Raw genomic sequence first — 17500 nt, 5'->3', positions numbered from 1 at the left:
CCTGAACCCGATTGGTTAAAAGAACAGCAGGACGAACAAAGATAACAGTGGATTTGGCACAGAAAACAATACGAAGTACGACAGTATACAGCCAACGAAATATAGTGTTTAACAAGAGGTACGACCCTACCCAAAAAAATGAGCTGCATGTCGTACGGCCGATTTTATAGCCAAGTCTAAAAACTCGCAAAATTCAATGAGCCAGAACACTGTGGGTAAAAAAAAAAGCTCTTTAAACCGGATTAAATTCAGTCGACTTCTCCCAATTTTCCGAAGCAAAAGAAGCTCTGGAAACATTTTGAGAGGAGAGCATGACAACACGCTACGTTGCTATTTCATTTACTGAGATTAAGATATAAGGGCCTAACTCACGTATTCTCTAGACTCGGTTTTCGTTTTGTAGAAAACGTGCAGGACAAGCTTTATTGACTCACCTTGCTTGATGATATTTCATATCCTCCGTAATTTGTGTTTGTTTGGTCGACGCCATTTTGAATGTTTGTCGCATTGAATTGAGGACCGAATATATCCATGCATTGTTGAATAAAGAACCTAAATTGAAAACGGGATAACAATTACATTTTAGCCTTTGAATTCTTATTCTTATAAACGTTTTTCGTGCACAAAACAAGATATTTCAACATGAGTGGCTAGCTGATAAGTGTCCTACTGATAGCCTGTGTACAGACGCCCGCTCTCCGAAAAAAAAAAAAATTGGAGAGGACCGTCTGTGATTTACCGTTAGTAATCGTGTTCCGGAATAATTTTGCATACACTATTAAGTGATCTACGCTAACCAAAACTTGCGTGGCTCATATTTCTTTAGAGCTAAATTCTCAAAATGGTGATCAATGAGGTGCATTTGAGGTGCATTGAAGAGCGTCTCCGATAGTTTTAAGATACCTTGGCTTTATAGCATAGAAGCACTCTTTAGAGGAAAGGATGTATTTGCAAGTCTTCCAACCAGGTACGGCTGTCATCTTCAGAGCAGCACAGATCGTTGCCGATGAGCTGTTATTTACCCCGATATGTCCACATCTCAAATCTTCCAAGGCAACACGCTTTGTATATTGTTCTTGAGAAAGGCTAGGCTGTTACGAGCAAGGCGTTGGGGTTACATTGACTGGTAAGGGATAGCGGGAGACGTTTTCGGGTGGACAATCTTTTGAATAGTGCTATGTTCACCTAGTCAAGATTCGTCAGGAGCGCTTTCGTTTCTTTATCGCTGACAACAATTCCTACAAATGTACGTATAATCGATTTCCACTTTACGCTCCATAGATAACAATGCCGCTTGTACTTTAAAAGAGAAAAACCTCTTTGACCATCAAAAAGATTTTTATTCGTATTTTTTACCGTGCGCAAAGTACACACGAACTCATCGTAAAATCTCTCACGGTGGTTCTCACGGTGTTGATGTGGAGAAATAAAAATAAAAGCCAATCAAAACTCGTTGCTTAAATGATGTAATGATCGATGGGTAATAACCAATCAAATCATTTTCCACACATTCCACGTGCTATTGAACACGATTATCAACGGTAAATCACACACGCTCCTCCGATTTTTTTTTTCCGGAGAGCGGGCGGCTGTACACAGAATACCTACTGAGGGATTTTCTCTTGATTGTGGTATGTGGTGAGTAATTCGGTGAATGGTTTGGTCTTGCATTCCTAGGTTTTACGATCGGCTTAAATATCTGGCGCGTTATTCTTAGCCAATCAGTTGTACAGCAAAAAAAGACATAAAAAATAAGGATTGGATGAGCCTTTAGTTGATGGGACTATAAGTTATTTTATATAGGTTGAAATCAAATGGAAAGATCATCTCTACAGGAAGTTTTCAAATAGGAGGTAATCTGTCCTTTGGTATTTCCTACTTTCTCGTTCAGTTTCAGCTTGATTTTTTTTTTTGCCGCGTCCTCCGCCGTCTAAATCAGTGTTGACCCAAATCGTTTGGTTATCACCAGGCAATTAGCGTCTCTCGTGAACCGTCCGTGCTTTCCCCCCTTACGATGATCCCGAAATACAGCTTCTCTTTGGATTGTGCGTAATGAAAATGGGGCAAAATGGCCCCTGTCTTTATCCGTGCTTGATGTAAAGGTTCAAAGACAAACGCATTAATGGTATTACATTGCGCCAAGGATTGCCTGCTAACGCGATTCCCAAGCGTCATAAAATGCCCTGATCCATAAGACTAAGGTTTTCAAAGTCGACAGGACAGACAAGCTGGGAGGATCATCTACACTTACTTCAACGGGAACAGCTTTCCGAATGGCTGCGTGTCAGAGTCAGATGTTTGATAAAACCCAAACTCGGTACAAGTTTGATATGTCCATTGTCTCCCTGAAAAGTAAAAGGCGTCCAGCATTCATTTTTTTCCTCAACCCGCATAAACAAACAAACAAAAATACGAAGAATGGAGTCACCACCTGATTAGCAAACACAAACAGGCATCTGCTGAGTTAGAGTGGGTGGAAAGGTCTATATAGATGACTGCAAAAAGTCTAATTGCGCGGCGGCTACGCTTATTGATAGTTTCAATTATCTGCTGTCACTTCCAAACGACTTTAAACGAATCAGAACCAGTAATTATGATTTTCTTGGGTGCTTCACCGCCCTGTCTCTGGCTGCAGGAAATTGCACCGACTGGTTAAATCAGTTGGTTGAGCATCGCACTACTGTGCAGGAGGTCATGAGTTCAACTCGGGCCGGAACAACACACAGGGTTTTAAAATAACTGAGGAGAAAGTGCTGCCTTTGTGATGATATCGGCAAATGGTCAACTTCATTCATTCATGGATTGGGTGACGGGTTGAAAGAAACTTCTACCGGCGCCTGTAAATGCTATGTTCGATCTCAACCACCGCATACATTGATTGCTTGAAAAGCGCATTTGAATATGTATAAAGAAAATGCGCCAAATAAATTCATTACCATTACCATTACCGTTGGTTCGTTAACGTTGATTTTCTGGGTCAGCCATGCATGATTGGCCAAAAAACTCAGTTTATGGTACTTCATCCGAGAAAAGCTCTTCTGCTGGGAACCGTTGTAAAAACAAGGTAGCAAAATATATCCCACCTCCTTCAGATGCGGAACTGCTCCAAGATGTGTTTTGTAGACTTGTTATCATACTCTTGTAGCTGGAGTCAAGGCAGCTGGATCCGTAAGTTTGAAGTATCAGCGTGTTTATTTTAGCGTAACGAGCCAAAGGTTCTCCGATGTCGTCATCGTTCATGATGTCACACAAAGTTTTTATCGTTATGTTTGTTCCCACCGCACCCTATGAGATAAAAAAAGAGAGGAAACTAAAGAAAATTACCATTCAGCCATGGTCGAAAAGGAAATCTATGAGATGAACATTGGAAAGATCGTATCAGCCCAATTTAAAAACAACTTAAGAAGTTGCAAAGAGCTCGATAAATGCCGGCTTAAACAGGATTCGAACATATGACCGTGCGATTGCGCAGCACTTAAGGACGTTCGCGCGAAACTTTTTCAACATTGATTTTTTTCTGAAACTTTTACCACTGTAAGATGATGAGTTAGTTATGTCAGAAATGTAAAAAAAAATGGGGGTCACCGACTTCGTTTTGGAGAGAACATGCCCGGAAAAACACCCAAAATGTGACAAAATCGGGCTTCGTTAGCGAATAAGGCCAGTGTCTGTAAACCCAAATATATTGCAATTAAATCTTTGAACTGAGATCTTCTCTGCCAAATATTGTTCAAGTGGACTTATTAAGTGAATTTAGTCAACTGGTGAGGTTCCTTAAAGATCAAGTTCGCATTTAGCGACCACAGTTTCCGCGCCTTGCAGCCGCAAGATGGCAGGATTTGATGTCCCGTGAGCAGAAATCTTGAAATTTTTTTAACTTCCCACATTGATTTTTTGTTCATTTTTGGACACCGTGGAGAGAAATGTAAATAAAATCCGTTTCTGGAAAGAAAAATAGGGGTCACCGAACGTCCAAGACCGTTAAATCCAGGCAAAGCTATAGCAATGGCCTATTGCCCTATCATTTCTCATTTTATTACTTAGCGCGCGCGCTCGTGTATGACGTGGCGTGTGCATTTGCGTGCGCAGTAAGGATGCGCAGAAACAATTGGCGCGAACGTCCTTAATCTAATAATAATCATCATCATCATCATCATCATCATCATCTTCATCAATACTTGTATACTTGAGGCCAACATGGCGGCCATACTACTGCTCAAGCTAGTTTACAGCATACATCTTTGACGTTGGACATCAAAGTTTGGATTAATGGACACCTGTCAAAACAAGGTATCCGCTTACCAGTATCACGTGAACATATCACGGGCTCAAGTTTAGAGGCTTCACATTACACTCTAATCAGTTAAGTCTGTTCAAATATAAGTGCTACACGGCCAACGTTTGCAAAAACGTAATCCTTCCCTTTACTACGCTTTAGGTTGACCTTTTAATTAGTAAGATTTTTGCAGTTGCTCTAAACTGAAGAAAGAGGGAGTAAAGATTGTGAGTCAAACGGAAAATGTTGTGAAAGAGATTAGTGTCAACTCTTTCACCCCTTAACTGGCCTAAATCCGCCATACTTAGTGTTTTACTCTGTCTAACGTCAGACAATTTTTCTCGTCAATGGGGAAACCCCAGGAGTCAATCGGTTAAAATTGTTGGTTATTGTTTGCAAGGCTTGTTTGTTTACTGCTGTCAGCTCAGAGGTTTTTGATCACTGTACTTTATCCAGAAGCATAATTATTTCCATGTTAGAGGGAGAAACACATACCGTGCATTTTAACTTTCGACATACTCATCCGAAAAATTCATGTATAATTATTTCCATGTACACTATATTGCTTTCTGGGGTTAGAAACGGGAGCTCCGTTTTAGGCTTGGCTAAATCCATATATTATGTTAAATTGACTGGATGTGTAAACGTTGTCGATTAATAAACATAAACATAAACGATTTAAACATAAACGTCTGACGTTGTTAGGCCCCATCTACGCCGGACGTACACGGGGCGTTGTCGACTTTTGCATCAGCAGGACGTACACAAGTTCTAATAGGCCAGACATCAGTAGCAGAATGAGTGAGAAACTTTTGTTCTGCATATTGGAGAGTCAGTTCGGCTTCGTTTCAAAATGGCTCAGGCGGTAAAACCACGAATTCGAAAAGCTTGCGTTTCGGATGCCGAAATACGCGCATAGATGTACGCGCGCTTTTGCTCTCTGCGGCATGTACTTGCGGTGCGAAATTTTGTTATAGGCGACATATTAATTAGCATTTCCAGAGAAGTTCATCTGAGATTGGCCAAAATATTTAGCTGTGAGAATACCTTGGTCCCGTTCCAGAATTTGCCTACTGTCAATCAACCATTTTCGAGGAAGATGTGAAATGTAAGGTGCGATGAAGTGAACAATAGTAACCTGCGATCAAGGGTACTTTTCTTGAGACAGGGCGCTAAAAAGTACGCCTGATACAATTTCTTAACGAGTCGTCTGCCGCCCACCTGTCAAGAGTGATGTTATCATGTGTCATGCTATAAATGTGAGCCAATCAGATTTTACCGGAAATTACCTGCACGCTGCGATTCAAGTAAAGACGCGACAAAAACAAAATAGCACTCTGGCTTTGATTTCTGCAATCAAAGCTATTTCTGCAAATCCTGCTTGACAGTTGGTGCGGTTTCTCTGTTCAAACCATCAAGGAACAAAGAATTTCGAGATAAAATGGCAGAAAAAGCCCGAATTCTTCATGTCATCATCAGGCGCAATCAACAGTCAATAAACTTTATTTAAACTCGAATATTTGAGATGCCAATAAAAGATGCTATAAAAATAGATATGAGGAAAATGGACTTTGAGAAATTCTACTTTTTCAGCAGCAGCTACTCAGCTATCATTTTGTTAGAAGGTTAGAAGTGTGTTTAGATTGTTCAGCGATTCCGTAAACAGTGTCGAATTTCTCTGTCAAGCTCGGCTGATTCCCCGAATCTGGCAGCCCTAAAGTTCTATTCGGTTTTTTTTGGATTCGCAACTTGTTGCTTCCGAATATATTCCAAAGGACTTGCCACAACTACAAACGTTTTCGAGTTGGTGGAAGAAGAACGATGCATTTTCTTCTAGAATCTTCGGGCCTGTATTAATAACACTATTGCGAAATCCCGTAGGAAGTATAACTGTAATGTCTTCTTTAACTCAAACCATTCTTCGGATGCATTCTCTCCGCTCTTCCTTTAAAGGCTTTTGAAAAAAATATCTGAAGTCGAAGCAACAGCAGCTGTAAACAGAGCCTAAACATCACTCGTGTTGAAATCCTTCTTGGCGGCCATAATTTCATCAGCTGTTAACCGATTTACAAGAAGTATGATTTGCAATTCTGTAACCAATCGGAGCGAGGCTCCAAAAGCTCTATTGTTTTTCGGCCAATCAGAGTAAAGTCCAGATTCTGGACTACGAGCAGACGACTCGTTAAGAAATTGTATCAGGCGTACCTTTTCCCACCATGTCTAAGGAAAAGTACGCCTGATCGCAGGTTAGAACAATAGTGGCTCATTAAGCCGCTCGACCAATTCAAAGCGGTTTATCACGCGTGAACAGAGACGTGCCCCAAAGGAAGTAAAAAGTTTAGTCAAGATGAAAGCATCCCTCATCCACGCAAATCGCCCGTACTGCAGATTTTTCTCTTTTCAGTTCTCTCCGAGTATTTTATCTAATGTAGTACATTCAGGCAGATTTTCTTGTTGTAGCGATGTGTATGAACACATTTCTAAATCATACATCTTCGCTGAGTCACTAAAATCAAGCTATCTTGTTTGCAACGGTTGTCAGATCATTGAACTAGAGCTCAGAATATAACCAAACGGTGACAAGTCTTCTTGTTGAGCGTTAAAGAACAGTAGAGGATCCAGTCTAAATACTCGAAATTTCCAAAGTAGTTCCCGTTGATTTCCAAATAAGAGTATTGATTGCAACTATTAAGTGACGGGATAAGCATTTGAATAAATGCGGGGTTGACCGGGGATTCTTCGAGCTCTAAAGAGAGTTCCCGGTCAACGGGCTGCATTTCGTGAGCTGAAGATATTTTTTGTAACTTTGGTTGTACTGATCCTTGGGTGAAAATTGCGCTTGTGTTCAAGTTGGTGCGATTCTAGAATACCCGGCAATGCCTGCTAATTACGCCCCGCAACCTATTCAAACCGGTGTCCCAAGGAATTTAGACCCCCCTAGATTTGGACCCCCGGTACAAATCCGCTAGCGGATTTGGACCCCTCGGTACAAATCCGCTAGCGTATTTGGACCCCCGGGGGACTAAATCCGCTAGCGGATTTAGTCCCCCTTCGCAAATTTGGACCCCCCGGTCCAGATCCGCTAGATCGGGGAAATTGAGGAAAAGACTTAAATCAGTTAATTTGTTGTTTAAAGAATTCGCGGTACGTAGTAAGTACGTAGATCTAAGATGTGAATTTTAACTCCTTCTTGACAGAAGCTTAAATAACGCACTTGGAGCTCATAGAATTGTCGTGTTATTTTTTAATAAGGTGGTTGAAAGGATACCTTGCTGCGTCGAACACCGTTCGCTTCTGTTGCTGAAGAATCTGTCCAAGTCCACTTCACTGGTAAAAATCACTGGGTCTGCTCTTCATCGGTGGGTGGTTATGTGCGGGTGTACGACGGTGCGGCTTCACGAGACCTGATCGATGAAAGTTCAGTTGAGCGAATGCTACAAGTCCCGAGCTATGGAAAAGAAACTTGAAGTTGAACTGCCTCCAGCGCAAATCCAGCGGGGAGGAGTCGATTGTGGTCTCTTTGCCCTTGCCTTCGCTTGTGACCTTGCAAATGGAAATGACCCGTCGGAAATTGCCTATTGCCAGAGCGGAATGCGCCAGCATTTGATTCGCTGTTTAAAAAACGAACGTTTTGAACCTTTCCCCCGTCAGAACTTGAAGAACGCATATTTTCAGGGGGTCCAAATCCGCGAAAGGGGGTCCATATCTGCTTAGCGGATCTAGACCGGGGGGTCCAAAACCGCTAGCGGATCTGGACCGGGGGGTCCAAATCCGATGTGGCATAATATGTGACATATACGTTAAGCGAGAACCAGCCGAACATTTAAATGAAGATCTTATCGCCTTCTTCGAAAAACTGGTTTGAGTTACCTTCAATCTTCGCAACATATCGTAAATGTTACAGATATTGGTTTTCTGTTATGTGCTTGCGCCTCTAACAAAGAAAATTGACATGGCGGAAGTGCCATTGTTTTTGTCAAAATCAGAGGAGTTTGAATATATTACCGTCCTGGCGGGAAATTCAAAGACCGCCGATTGTTTTGTTATGCAAATGACCAAGCAGTCAGAAGGTCAGGAGAACAGATATAAAGTTTAATCTTCCAAGTACTTCAGATCATTCTTTTCCTCTGAAAATTGTAAGGGAACTTCTTTACATGACATGGAAAGAAAGCCATATGCTAACTTTTTGAAAGAGCGGTATTTCAAGGAAAAATATAGCTATGAATATTTTCCCCATGCTAAAAATGCCCGAAAATAGGCCATTTTCAAATAAAATTTCCACGTGGTTCCACAGCTAGTGAAAAGACAGAAAATATGTCATTCCCATCTTAAAGGTCTCATCTTCAAAAGCCATATGCTAACTATCGTAAAGCACCAAAAACAGCCGAAAAAAAGGCCTAACGTGAGCGGTGGTAGCTGCATTTTGGGCAAGTTTTCGCGCGAGCGCTTCATTAAAGTCCCGGATATGTCATTCTGGGCGATGCAAAAGGAAATATAATATGTTACTGTCAAAATTTAATTCTGCAAACACAAACCAGCAAAGAACGTCTTACGACCAGCTTACGCCGAGCCCTTACCTGATCTAAACTCTTAGCCCTGAAAAACGTCAGACGTTTGGGAACAACCAAACATGTGCAACCGAAGTCCACGCTTGACTCAACGTCTGACCGCCCCAGGAACGTACGGGGCAACTCAGTACGCCGTGGGTTCCGCCATCGTTCTGACTCAAAAAAGCTTTAATACAACAGGACAACAGCAACAAGTCACAATTAGTCAAGATGCCAGCACCCGGGAAATTTGCAAGGCAAAAATAAAATTTAAAAACCTTCGCATACACAATAAATTCAAAATTCTTATTGACAAGACAAAAAGTATCGAGAAAAAAGTTAATTTTTTTGTATGAAAAAAAAAATAACAACAAAAACGACGCTATGGTCATTCAAGGTCTTTCGCTAATTTGAAGTTTCATAGCTTTTCAGCAACTCCCAATGGGAACAATTTCGCTTCGTGACCAGGAATTTGTTTAAACTAGGTTTCTACTCTTGGGTCCTTAAAACCTTTCATACAGTGAACAGTTTATGTGGAAGTCCCACGCAAAGATGATATCTTGATTCCAGAAATCCTCTTTGAAGAGTGCAAAAAGATTCTCATTAAGCTCCTTAAAACGGCAACAAAAATAAAAGATTCGCCAAAACTTTTATTTCCAAACTCAACATTTTTATGGGCTTTAATTCCATTTTCATTGTCCTCTACCAAACAAGACAAATGAGAAGCCTTTTCAAACTCAAAAAGAAAAACACTCATAGACCACATGTGGTCTGTAGAGGAGATCGCTTTTGTGGTTATACACTCATCGCTGAGAGAGCGGATGACCTCTTTAAACGTGAAGATGACCTACTGTAAGCGTCGAAAACGTTAGGGTTTTTTTAAATAATAAAAAAAAATAAATTCTTGCCTAATCTTAAGATTATTTACATATATACTTCAAGTCGAAATTATGGACAAAAACAACTGTAATTGTAAAACGTATTTTCCATCGTTTGCTACCCTAATAGATTGTTTTATGCAGCGACAACTAAATAACTCTTCCGAAAAGAAAATGAAAGGAACTTGTTGCAAGCAAGATGGCTTTCTGTTCCAATTGGCTTGCTCCGTTATTGCTTTCTTGCACCCACCATATCGAATGTGTTGGCAAACGGTGTTGCTGGTGTGTTCAGTATCATCGGGTAAAGCTACATGTATAATCCTTCCACAATTGTTATTACCAGTATTGGAAGTGCACACGTTAAGTTTCAAGCACAACCTATTATACTCCAATATCTGGGAAAACATAGATGCTGATGATGATGATAAACAATGATAAGAGTGAAAGACATAAATGCTGTACCTCAAATGCTCTGTTATCTTTATTATACTGCACAACACCGGCAAAGTTGCCTGACAGGTCCATTGCAAAAGTTGCCACGTCATCAACATTGTCTTTATCAAGTGGTTCACAAAGCCTGTTACAAGTAGAACAAAAAATTGATGCATTTTAATAATAACAACTGAGAATGGGATTATTCAAGGCAGGTGAGATGCATGAAAATTATGCAAACGAATGATTGATGGATGGCTACGCACATGTCCTTTAAAATTGACTACTTACATTTGCAGGGGAGGAGGGGGAAGGGGGTTTTCTATCCTCAATAAAATAGAGACTACAAAGTAGCAGGAGGCGAGTCAATGATCATTGGCTCTAATGGGGAGAGGTCAGTATGTATGTTGCGGGTGATGTAAATAATGTTCATGAAAGAAATTACCGGTAAGTGAATTTACAGATTTGAATACTGGACGAATTCAACCATTTGATGTCAATAGTTATCAGAATAGAACTATTTTTGTACATGTACAGGAGTGAAGCACTCACAAAAACAATTCTGTCAGCTGGTCTGCTCCTTCTTGTGAGGACAGTAAGGAGTGTAATCTATCTGTAGCATTAGCCACATTCTTAGTGCAGTCTGGTCCAGTTGTTCCAAGTGATGCAGTTACCACATCCATATACTCTTGGAAGTTAAGCTTGGCAATGACTGGGGCACTTGTCGCAACAGCAGCTAAGCATTCAAGATATACGTGAAGTCAAGTGACAACATCTTGAAAAGATTATGATTATTACAGTAATAATACAGTATAACTATTTTAACTATTGGAAGGACCCAAGAGTTGAATGTGATAAAGGCAAAGGTAAAGGTAAAGGTCCTTATTTTACAAGGGGTATTCACGTGCCAGCAAAGTAGACTTTCTTATAAACTTGTGGCCCTCAGTGTGCACATTCCTACCCCCACCCTCCCATCCTTCGTCAATGCTCCATTTTACAGATATTCAAAGCTACAGCCACATGGATCAGAGGAAAGTCAAAACAGACGTCAAAAGAATGAGACAAGGATCAGACTAGTGACCTCCGACTCAGAAGGTTGCACACTAACTGACTGAGCTATGCCCAACACTAAGGGTCTCAGTTCTGGCTTTGTAATGAAGTCCAAAAATGGTTTCATTTTTAGGTCTTCTAGGAAGAGAGCTATGAGGTGTAGGCCTTGTCAAATAACCCTCACTAGTAGTAACAACTCTATGGAACAAAAAGAACCCAATCCCTGTTCAAAAGGGGAAAGGGCATAGTCACCAGTGTAGTGGCCGACCATGTTCTTTTAATAGGCCACTTCGGAAAATACCATAACACTCTTTGTTTGTTCCCCCAAATTTTGCATAAGCATTGTTTCCAGTTTCTCTTGGGACTTACAATGGTCCCAAGAGAAAACAAAAACAATGCTTCTGCAAAATTTTGGGAGGACAAACAAAGAGTATTATGGTATTTTCCAAAATGGGCTATTAATTATTATTTTTTTAATCACTTATTACTGCATTAACCATTAGAAAACCTGGGTTGGCAATGCAATGACCAATGAAATTAAATTCAATCAAGGACTTTTGGTCTCAAGTGTACCAAAAACAGGGTGGCAAAAACAGGGTTTTTTTTTAAATACTAATCAACAAAACCAGCTCCATTTAAAATACAACTGAGCTAGTGAGCTGCAAATAAATTGATTCCTGCCAATCCTGTGTTCATCTTGATTACAAGAATTGCTTTTCATAAAAAATAACTACCGGTATTCACTGATCGTTGTTTAAATACCTGAATAAATTTGATTGAGTGAGTGAGTGAGTGAGTGAGTGAGTGAGTGAGTGAGTGAGTGAGTGAGTGAGTGAGTGTTTGATTGAGTGAGTGAGTGAGTGAGTGAGTGAGTGAGTGAGTGAGTGAGTGAGTGAGTGAGTGAGTGAGTAAAACAGTAAACAGTAAACAGTAAATCTTTATTGCGCCTTACTCTCCAAAGGGAGGTATCGGTCTTGTTACAATAAAGGTGATGATATCTACTAGAATAACTAATTAACTAAAAAGATCATACAATTACTTGTAATACAATTGGTATAAAATTATTATTTTAATTATTTTGCATTTAGGAAGTCTTTTCTCTTCTGAAACATTAAATATGTGTATTTACCTATTATCTTTGAAGTGCTTTCGTTTTCTAGGGTAAGTAAATACCTAATTTTATCCTCATCATGTGAGTGAGTGAGTGAGTGAGTGAGTGAGTGAGTGAGTGAGTGAGTGAGTGAGTGAGTGAGTGAGTGAGTGAGTGAGTGAGTGAGTGAGTGAGTGAGTGAGTGAGTGAGTGAGTGAGTGAGTGGAGTGAGTGAGTGAGTGATTGATTGATTGAGTGAGTGAGTGTCAGTGATTAATTGATTAGGAGTAGTGGAGACTTTGAAGATCTACAAACCATCCACTAAATGAGGGTACTTCAGCCTGAACCAAGCAGACAAAGTGAGTGAGTGAGTGAGTGAGTGAGTGAGTGAGTGAGTGAGTGAGTGAGTGAGTAAACAGTAAACAGTAAATCTTTATTGCGCCTTACTCTCCAAAGGGAGGTATCTGTCTCGTTACAATAAAGGTGATGATATCTACTTGAATAACTAATTAACTAAAAAGATCATACAATTACTTGTAATACAATTGGTATAAAATTATTATTTTAATTATTTTGCATTTAGGAAGTCTTTTCTCTTCTGAAACATTAAATATGTGTATTTACCTATTATCTTTGAAGTGCTTTCGTTTTCTAGGGTAAGTAAATACCTAATTTTATCCTCATCATTAAGGCTTTTGAAAACAACATCGTGTGTTGAAAGGAGAGAATGGAGCTCATTTCTAATGTTATCGTACCCTGGGCAATACATCAAGAAGTGCCGCTCATCTTCTATATAGCCTCTATTGCAGACTAAACACGTTCTTCCATCTACTGGGATTGGTGCACCTCTATTTTCGTATTTCCCAGTCTGTATTCGCAAGCTATGAACCCCCAGACGCAATTTTGTCATACTTATTCTATGTGCTGGTTTCTGATAGTTTTGAGATAGTCTTCCAATTGGTAGTCGAATTTGACTTCTTTGTGTGTAAATTTCTCTCTAGAGCCTTCGGAAGTGTTGTTGCGAGCCTTCAGCCAATTTCGAATGTAGTCCTTTTTAAGCTGATTCTTTATGGAGGAACGAGCATTCTTAATGTGTAGTTGGCTTGATGTATTGCCTATAGAGTGCATTCGTATAGTTTCGTCATTATTTAATACATCAAAAAATTGGCTGTGACTTTTTGCGTGATGAAAGGCTTCCTTTAATAGAGGGTTGACTGTTTTATGCTGTAATCTAAGCGAGTAACTAAATATTGAAGCTTTTATGTCTATAGTTAAAGGGTACCGTCCAAGTTCTGCCCTACAGGCAATGTTCTCTGTGTACCATGGGGTATTTAGTGTTTGTTTACAGAACTTGATATGGACTTGTTCGATAGTGCTTTTGTCAAAATGGGTCTTATATGATAATAGCTCCGGTCCCCATATTTCGCATCCATATAGTAGTATAGGTTTGACAAGGGCATCAAAAAGCTTATTCTTAATTGTAATTGTGGTCGTATCCGAATTGGAGAACAATCGTTTCACTGTCGCAAGAACTTTATAAGCTTTTTTGCTAAGGATGTCTCTTGCGTAGGTATAGCGACCAGATGAGGTCATTTCTATTCCCAAATATGTTTGTTTGTCGACGATAGGTAATGCTTCTGAACCATATTGGAAAATTTCCTTGTTTTTGGTTTGACCGTTCCCACTAAAGATGATGATATTTGATTTTTTGGTATTCACCTTCAGCTTCCATTCCTCTGCGTGCTTTTTAATGACGTTAATCGATTTCTGTAGTCCTTCTGGAGAGGGACTTAAAACTAACAAATCATCAGCATACATGAGGCAATTTAGAGAATGGCTTCCAATCATTACTCCTGGACAATGGTTGTCCCTAAAGTATTGCGGTAAGTCATTCATAAATAATGAAAATAAAACTGGACTTAAGCCATCACCTTGCCTTATTCCTTTGTTGCATGAGAACATTTCTGTGATAGAGCTTTCATCAGTTTTGACGCAACTTTTAATCGACGAATACATGGATTTAATGACTTTAAAGAATTTGCCTTTAACTCCATATTGGTAGATTTTATAGATCAGCCCGGACTGCCACACGCTATCAAACGCTTTTTCATAATCGATGAAGGCAACATAAAGTTTCTTATGTTGTTTTGTATACTTATTAATGAGTTGCTGTAGGATGAATAAACTATCTGTTGTTCGGGAATTTGGGCGAAATCCAAACTGTTCTGGATTGAGGATGTTATGTTGTTCGATAAACTTGTTCAGCCTGGATTGTAAGATTGATGTAAATAGTTTTCCTAAACAGCTCGTCAATGTGATTCCTCTATAATTTGCTGGAGACCGCTTATGAGTGAGTGAGTGAGTGAGTGAGTGAGTGAGTGGAGTGAGTGAGTGAGTGATTGATTGAGTGAGTGAGTGTCAGCGATTAATTGATTAGGAGTAGTGGAGACTTTGAAGATCTACAAACCATCCACTAAATGAGGGTATTTCAGCCTGAACCAAGCAGACAAAGAACCAGAATAAGAGCCACCAAATGAAATCCACTTGTTTGATGTTAAGTTGAACTTCTTGGACATGACAACACGGAAGACTGCAAGGTCAGCTATGGCTTGCTCACTGTTCAGATACCTGAGGCTTGCATCACTCATATCACTAACGAAGAATCAATAGCATACAGATTATAAGAAAATTGTTTTTGTAAGGTTTTGTCAACATAAAGTACATGTAAATTTTAATAATTCTCTTCTACACTCAAATTCAAAGAGTCAAAGACAGTTTGCACAATCTCAAGTACACTAAGTGTTAACCATTACAGACAAAGTCTTGCTAAATGCAGCTAAATGTAACTTGAGCTAAATCCATGATAGGCAATTTACAAGGCAATAATATGAGGCAACAGGTATTTTTTTCCCTTTTATTCTAGGAGTTAACACAGTACATATATATTCTTTTACTTTTGCATTTTGGTCTTCGCGGAGTTATGATGATGAGTTAAATCTAAGCATAACAATATTACTTGCAATTCATTGTAATTCAAAACAATACATGACCTGAACAAAGATGGCAAAAAAGTCAAAACAATGAAATACTTTACTCCAAGGAAGTGATATAGCAATTACTAGGTAGTATCTAGCAATAAGCATCCCACCAATTGAAAGTCAACCATCTTAAAATGGATGCTTAGTCTATATAACCCTTGCTATGAACTGCTACAACCAAAATAATCCAGCATTCCTACCAAATACCCATGTGCAGGGAGCAGCAACAAAATGCCTTATGCCTGAAGTGAGGGTTGGGGGAGGGGGCGGGGGATTCGAGACACTGTTTTAGCAAAGAAAAAGTAGGACAGAGTTGTATGTATAATTCATATCAAGTTCCCACCACACTACAAGTTCCGGTACTGTACGGCCCTGCCCCCAGCAACCTCCAAGGCTCGCTATTATGCTGAGGAGAGAAGAGAAGCGGTACCGGATCTGCATAACAAACCTTTCTGTTTCATACTCAAATATTTCTTATTTTCATAAAATACAAACAACAAACCCATCCGATCAACCGCTTGTTTTTCCTACCTCGTTGGTCGACTTTTCCCATAAAATCGATGCTCTAAGAGAAAAGTAAACGCTCCGAATACTTGAGCATTCTTCATCATATCACCTACTGTCAGCCATATTGGGTTAGCTTCGCCTTCACCTCCAATCATAACAAAAACAGGACCATCAAAGTTATTGTAAAAACTGTCGTTATAAAAGTATCTTTGTTGCCACGTATGGGTATTTGAGTCATCGAAGTGGTCAAGTCTTTGAGTAAACCATTGAGCTTCAGGTAGATTTTTGTTAGCAACATTGCTGTTGACTTCAGGAGTTCCGAGCATTCCTCCTCGCGGTCTGCCTCGTAGAAAATGAAGGGAAGCAATAGAGACATTCGTGAAAACAAGTAAAATAATTACTACATGAATCAACAATTTAAACACCGACATGGTTGCAAATGAAAGCTCTTAACCCCAGGAGGAAATGACTTGTCTCAAGAACGCGTGACACGTCACGTGTGAGTCACGGAAATTCGTAAATAATGCGGTGCTCTGTTTCATTTCATTTTAGTCCATTTCATTTCATTTCTTTTTTCTTTTTTCTTTGATATATACCCCAAATGACTTTTTCTTTTTTCTTTGATACATTTCAATGCATTGATCAGGTACAGGCCTCTAACAACTCCGAAAAAATCGATAGGCTTTTAATTACTAAAGAGGCTTATTGGAGTGCTCAGCTGTTCTCTTTCACGGCTTAAATAAAAGGAAGGAATTTCATTCAAAAAACAGAGTTTGTGATAATTAGTTCCCTTTTCCATAGTGTACGTGCCTACATGATCAATCATTCAAAGGCCCTTTTCTTGGATTTGTCAGCCCTTTAGGTGTTAGGGAACTCAAAGGCCCTGCCCGGGTGGCTTATTATGATTAACATCCCCTTTAGGCTCCGAAGGCCTTGTTTGGGGATTTTGTTACACAATACCCTTGCCTTTCTTCAGACTTTTGTGCCTAATACGTGCTCTTCAGCCATATTTTACTTTTAGTTTTTATCTTTCATCCTTTGTTAATTGTTTTCTTTAGTGTCATTATTTCGGTTCCTTCAGTATTTTTTGCTTCGTTAATTTAGCTTTTTTGTCGTAACTAATTAGCACCACTTTTTGTTCTTCTTTTTTTGTACTCTTATACTTTTTTGTCACTTGTAAATACGAAATCGCTAGCACCTACATCTTATTTAAGTTTCGTTTTTATTCAAAAGTTGGGATAACTGAAGGTCTTTGACTGAAAAATTCTACTAAAGTTTTAAAATTTTAAACTTTTTTTACGCCAGAAGTTGTCCGTCCTCGCTTCTCTTTTAACTTTCTATATATAAATATTTTTTTGTTCTTTTTTTTTTTTTTTTTTCTGGTGTTGATGCCTGCAGATGCCAAATCTTTCTAACCTCACAGATCTTATCATTTATTAAGAAAGTTGTCATCTTTTAAAAGTACGGTTGTGAAATATCTTACTTCGAAATCTTAGATGTTTTAAGAAGAGTTGTTTCATTTTGTATTTTAGCGAAGCTTCGAAGGGCCGGCAAGCGGAGTACCAGAGGCATTGGAAATGGTAGGAACCCATCACACGGGGGCACCCAACGGCAATTTTCGGAAAATATCTGTTCGGAAGACGATTTGAGATCTAGAATTTTCGGAACATTTGTTGTATAAT

General features: G+C 39.4%; 1 protein-coding gene across 2 annotated transcripts in view; it reads right to left on the bottom strand.

Annotated features, from left to right (window-relative positions):
- The window catches only part of LOC137980243 (putative serine protease K12H4.7), a 213620-nt gene extending 197315 nt beyond the window's left edge, over window positions 1–16305 (bottom strand). For both annotated transcript variants that reach the window (XR_011118469.1, XM_068827640.1), the window contains exons 1-7: window positions 15843–16305; window positions 14741–14925; window positions 10686–10869; window positions 10164–10278; window positions 3084–3285; window positions 2252–2345; window positions 435–552 (exon numbers count right to left, since the gene is read on the bottom strand). Coding sequence is in view for 1 of the 2 variants with exons in the window: in XM_068827640.1 (XP_068683741.1) it covers window positions 435–552; window positions 2252–2345; window positions 3084–3285; window positions 10164–10278; window positions 10686–10869; window positions 14741–14925; window positions 15843–16249 (1305 nt within the window). In the remaining variant the exon portion in view is untranslated. The remainder of the gene's footprint in view (window positions 1–434; window positions 553–2251; window positions 2346–3083; window positions 3286–10163; window positions 10279–10685; window positions 10870–14740; window positions 14926–15842) is intronic.
- Between the last annotated feature and the right edge of the window lie 1195 nt (window positions 16306–17500).

Source organism: Montipora foliosa, chromosome 12 (genome assembly GCF_036669935.1).
Source record: "Montipora foliosa isolate CH-2021 chromosome 12, ASM3666993v2, whole genome shotgun sequence".
Classification (NCBI taxonomy): Eukaryota; Metazoa; Cnidaria; class Anthozoa; order Scleractinia; family Acroporidae; genus Montipora; species Montipora foliosa.
Note: the sequence above shows the minus strand (reverse complement) of the source record. Positions and strands in the feature narration are given on the sequence as shown.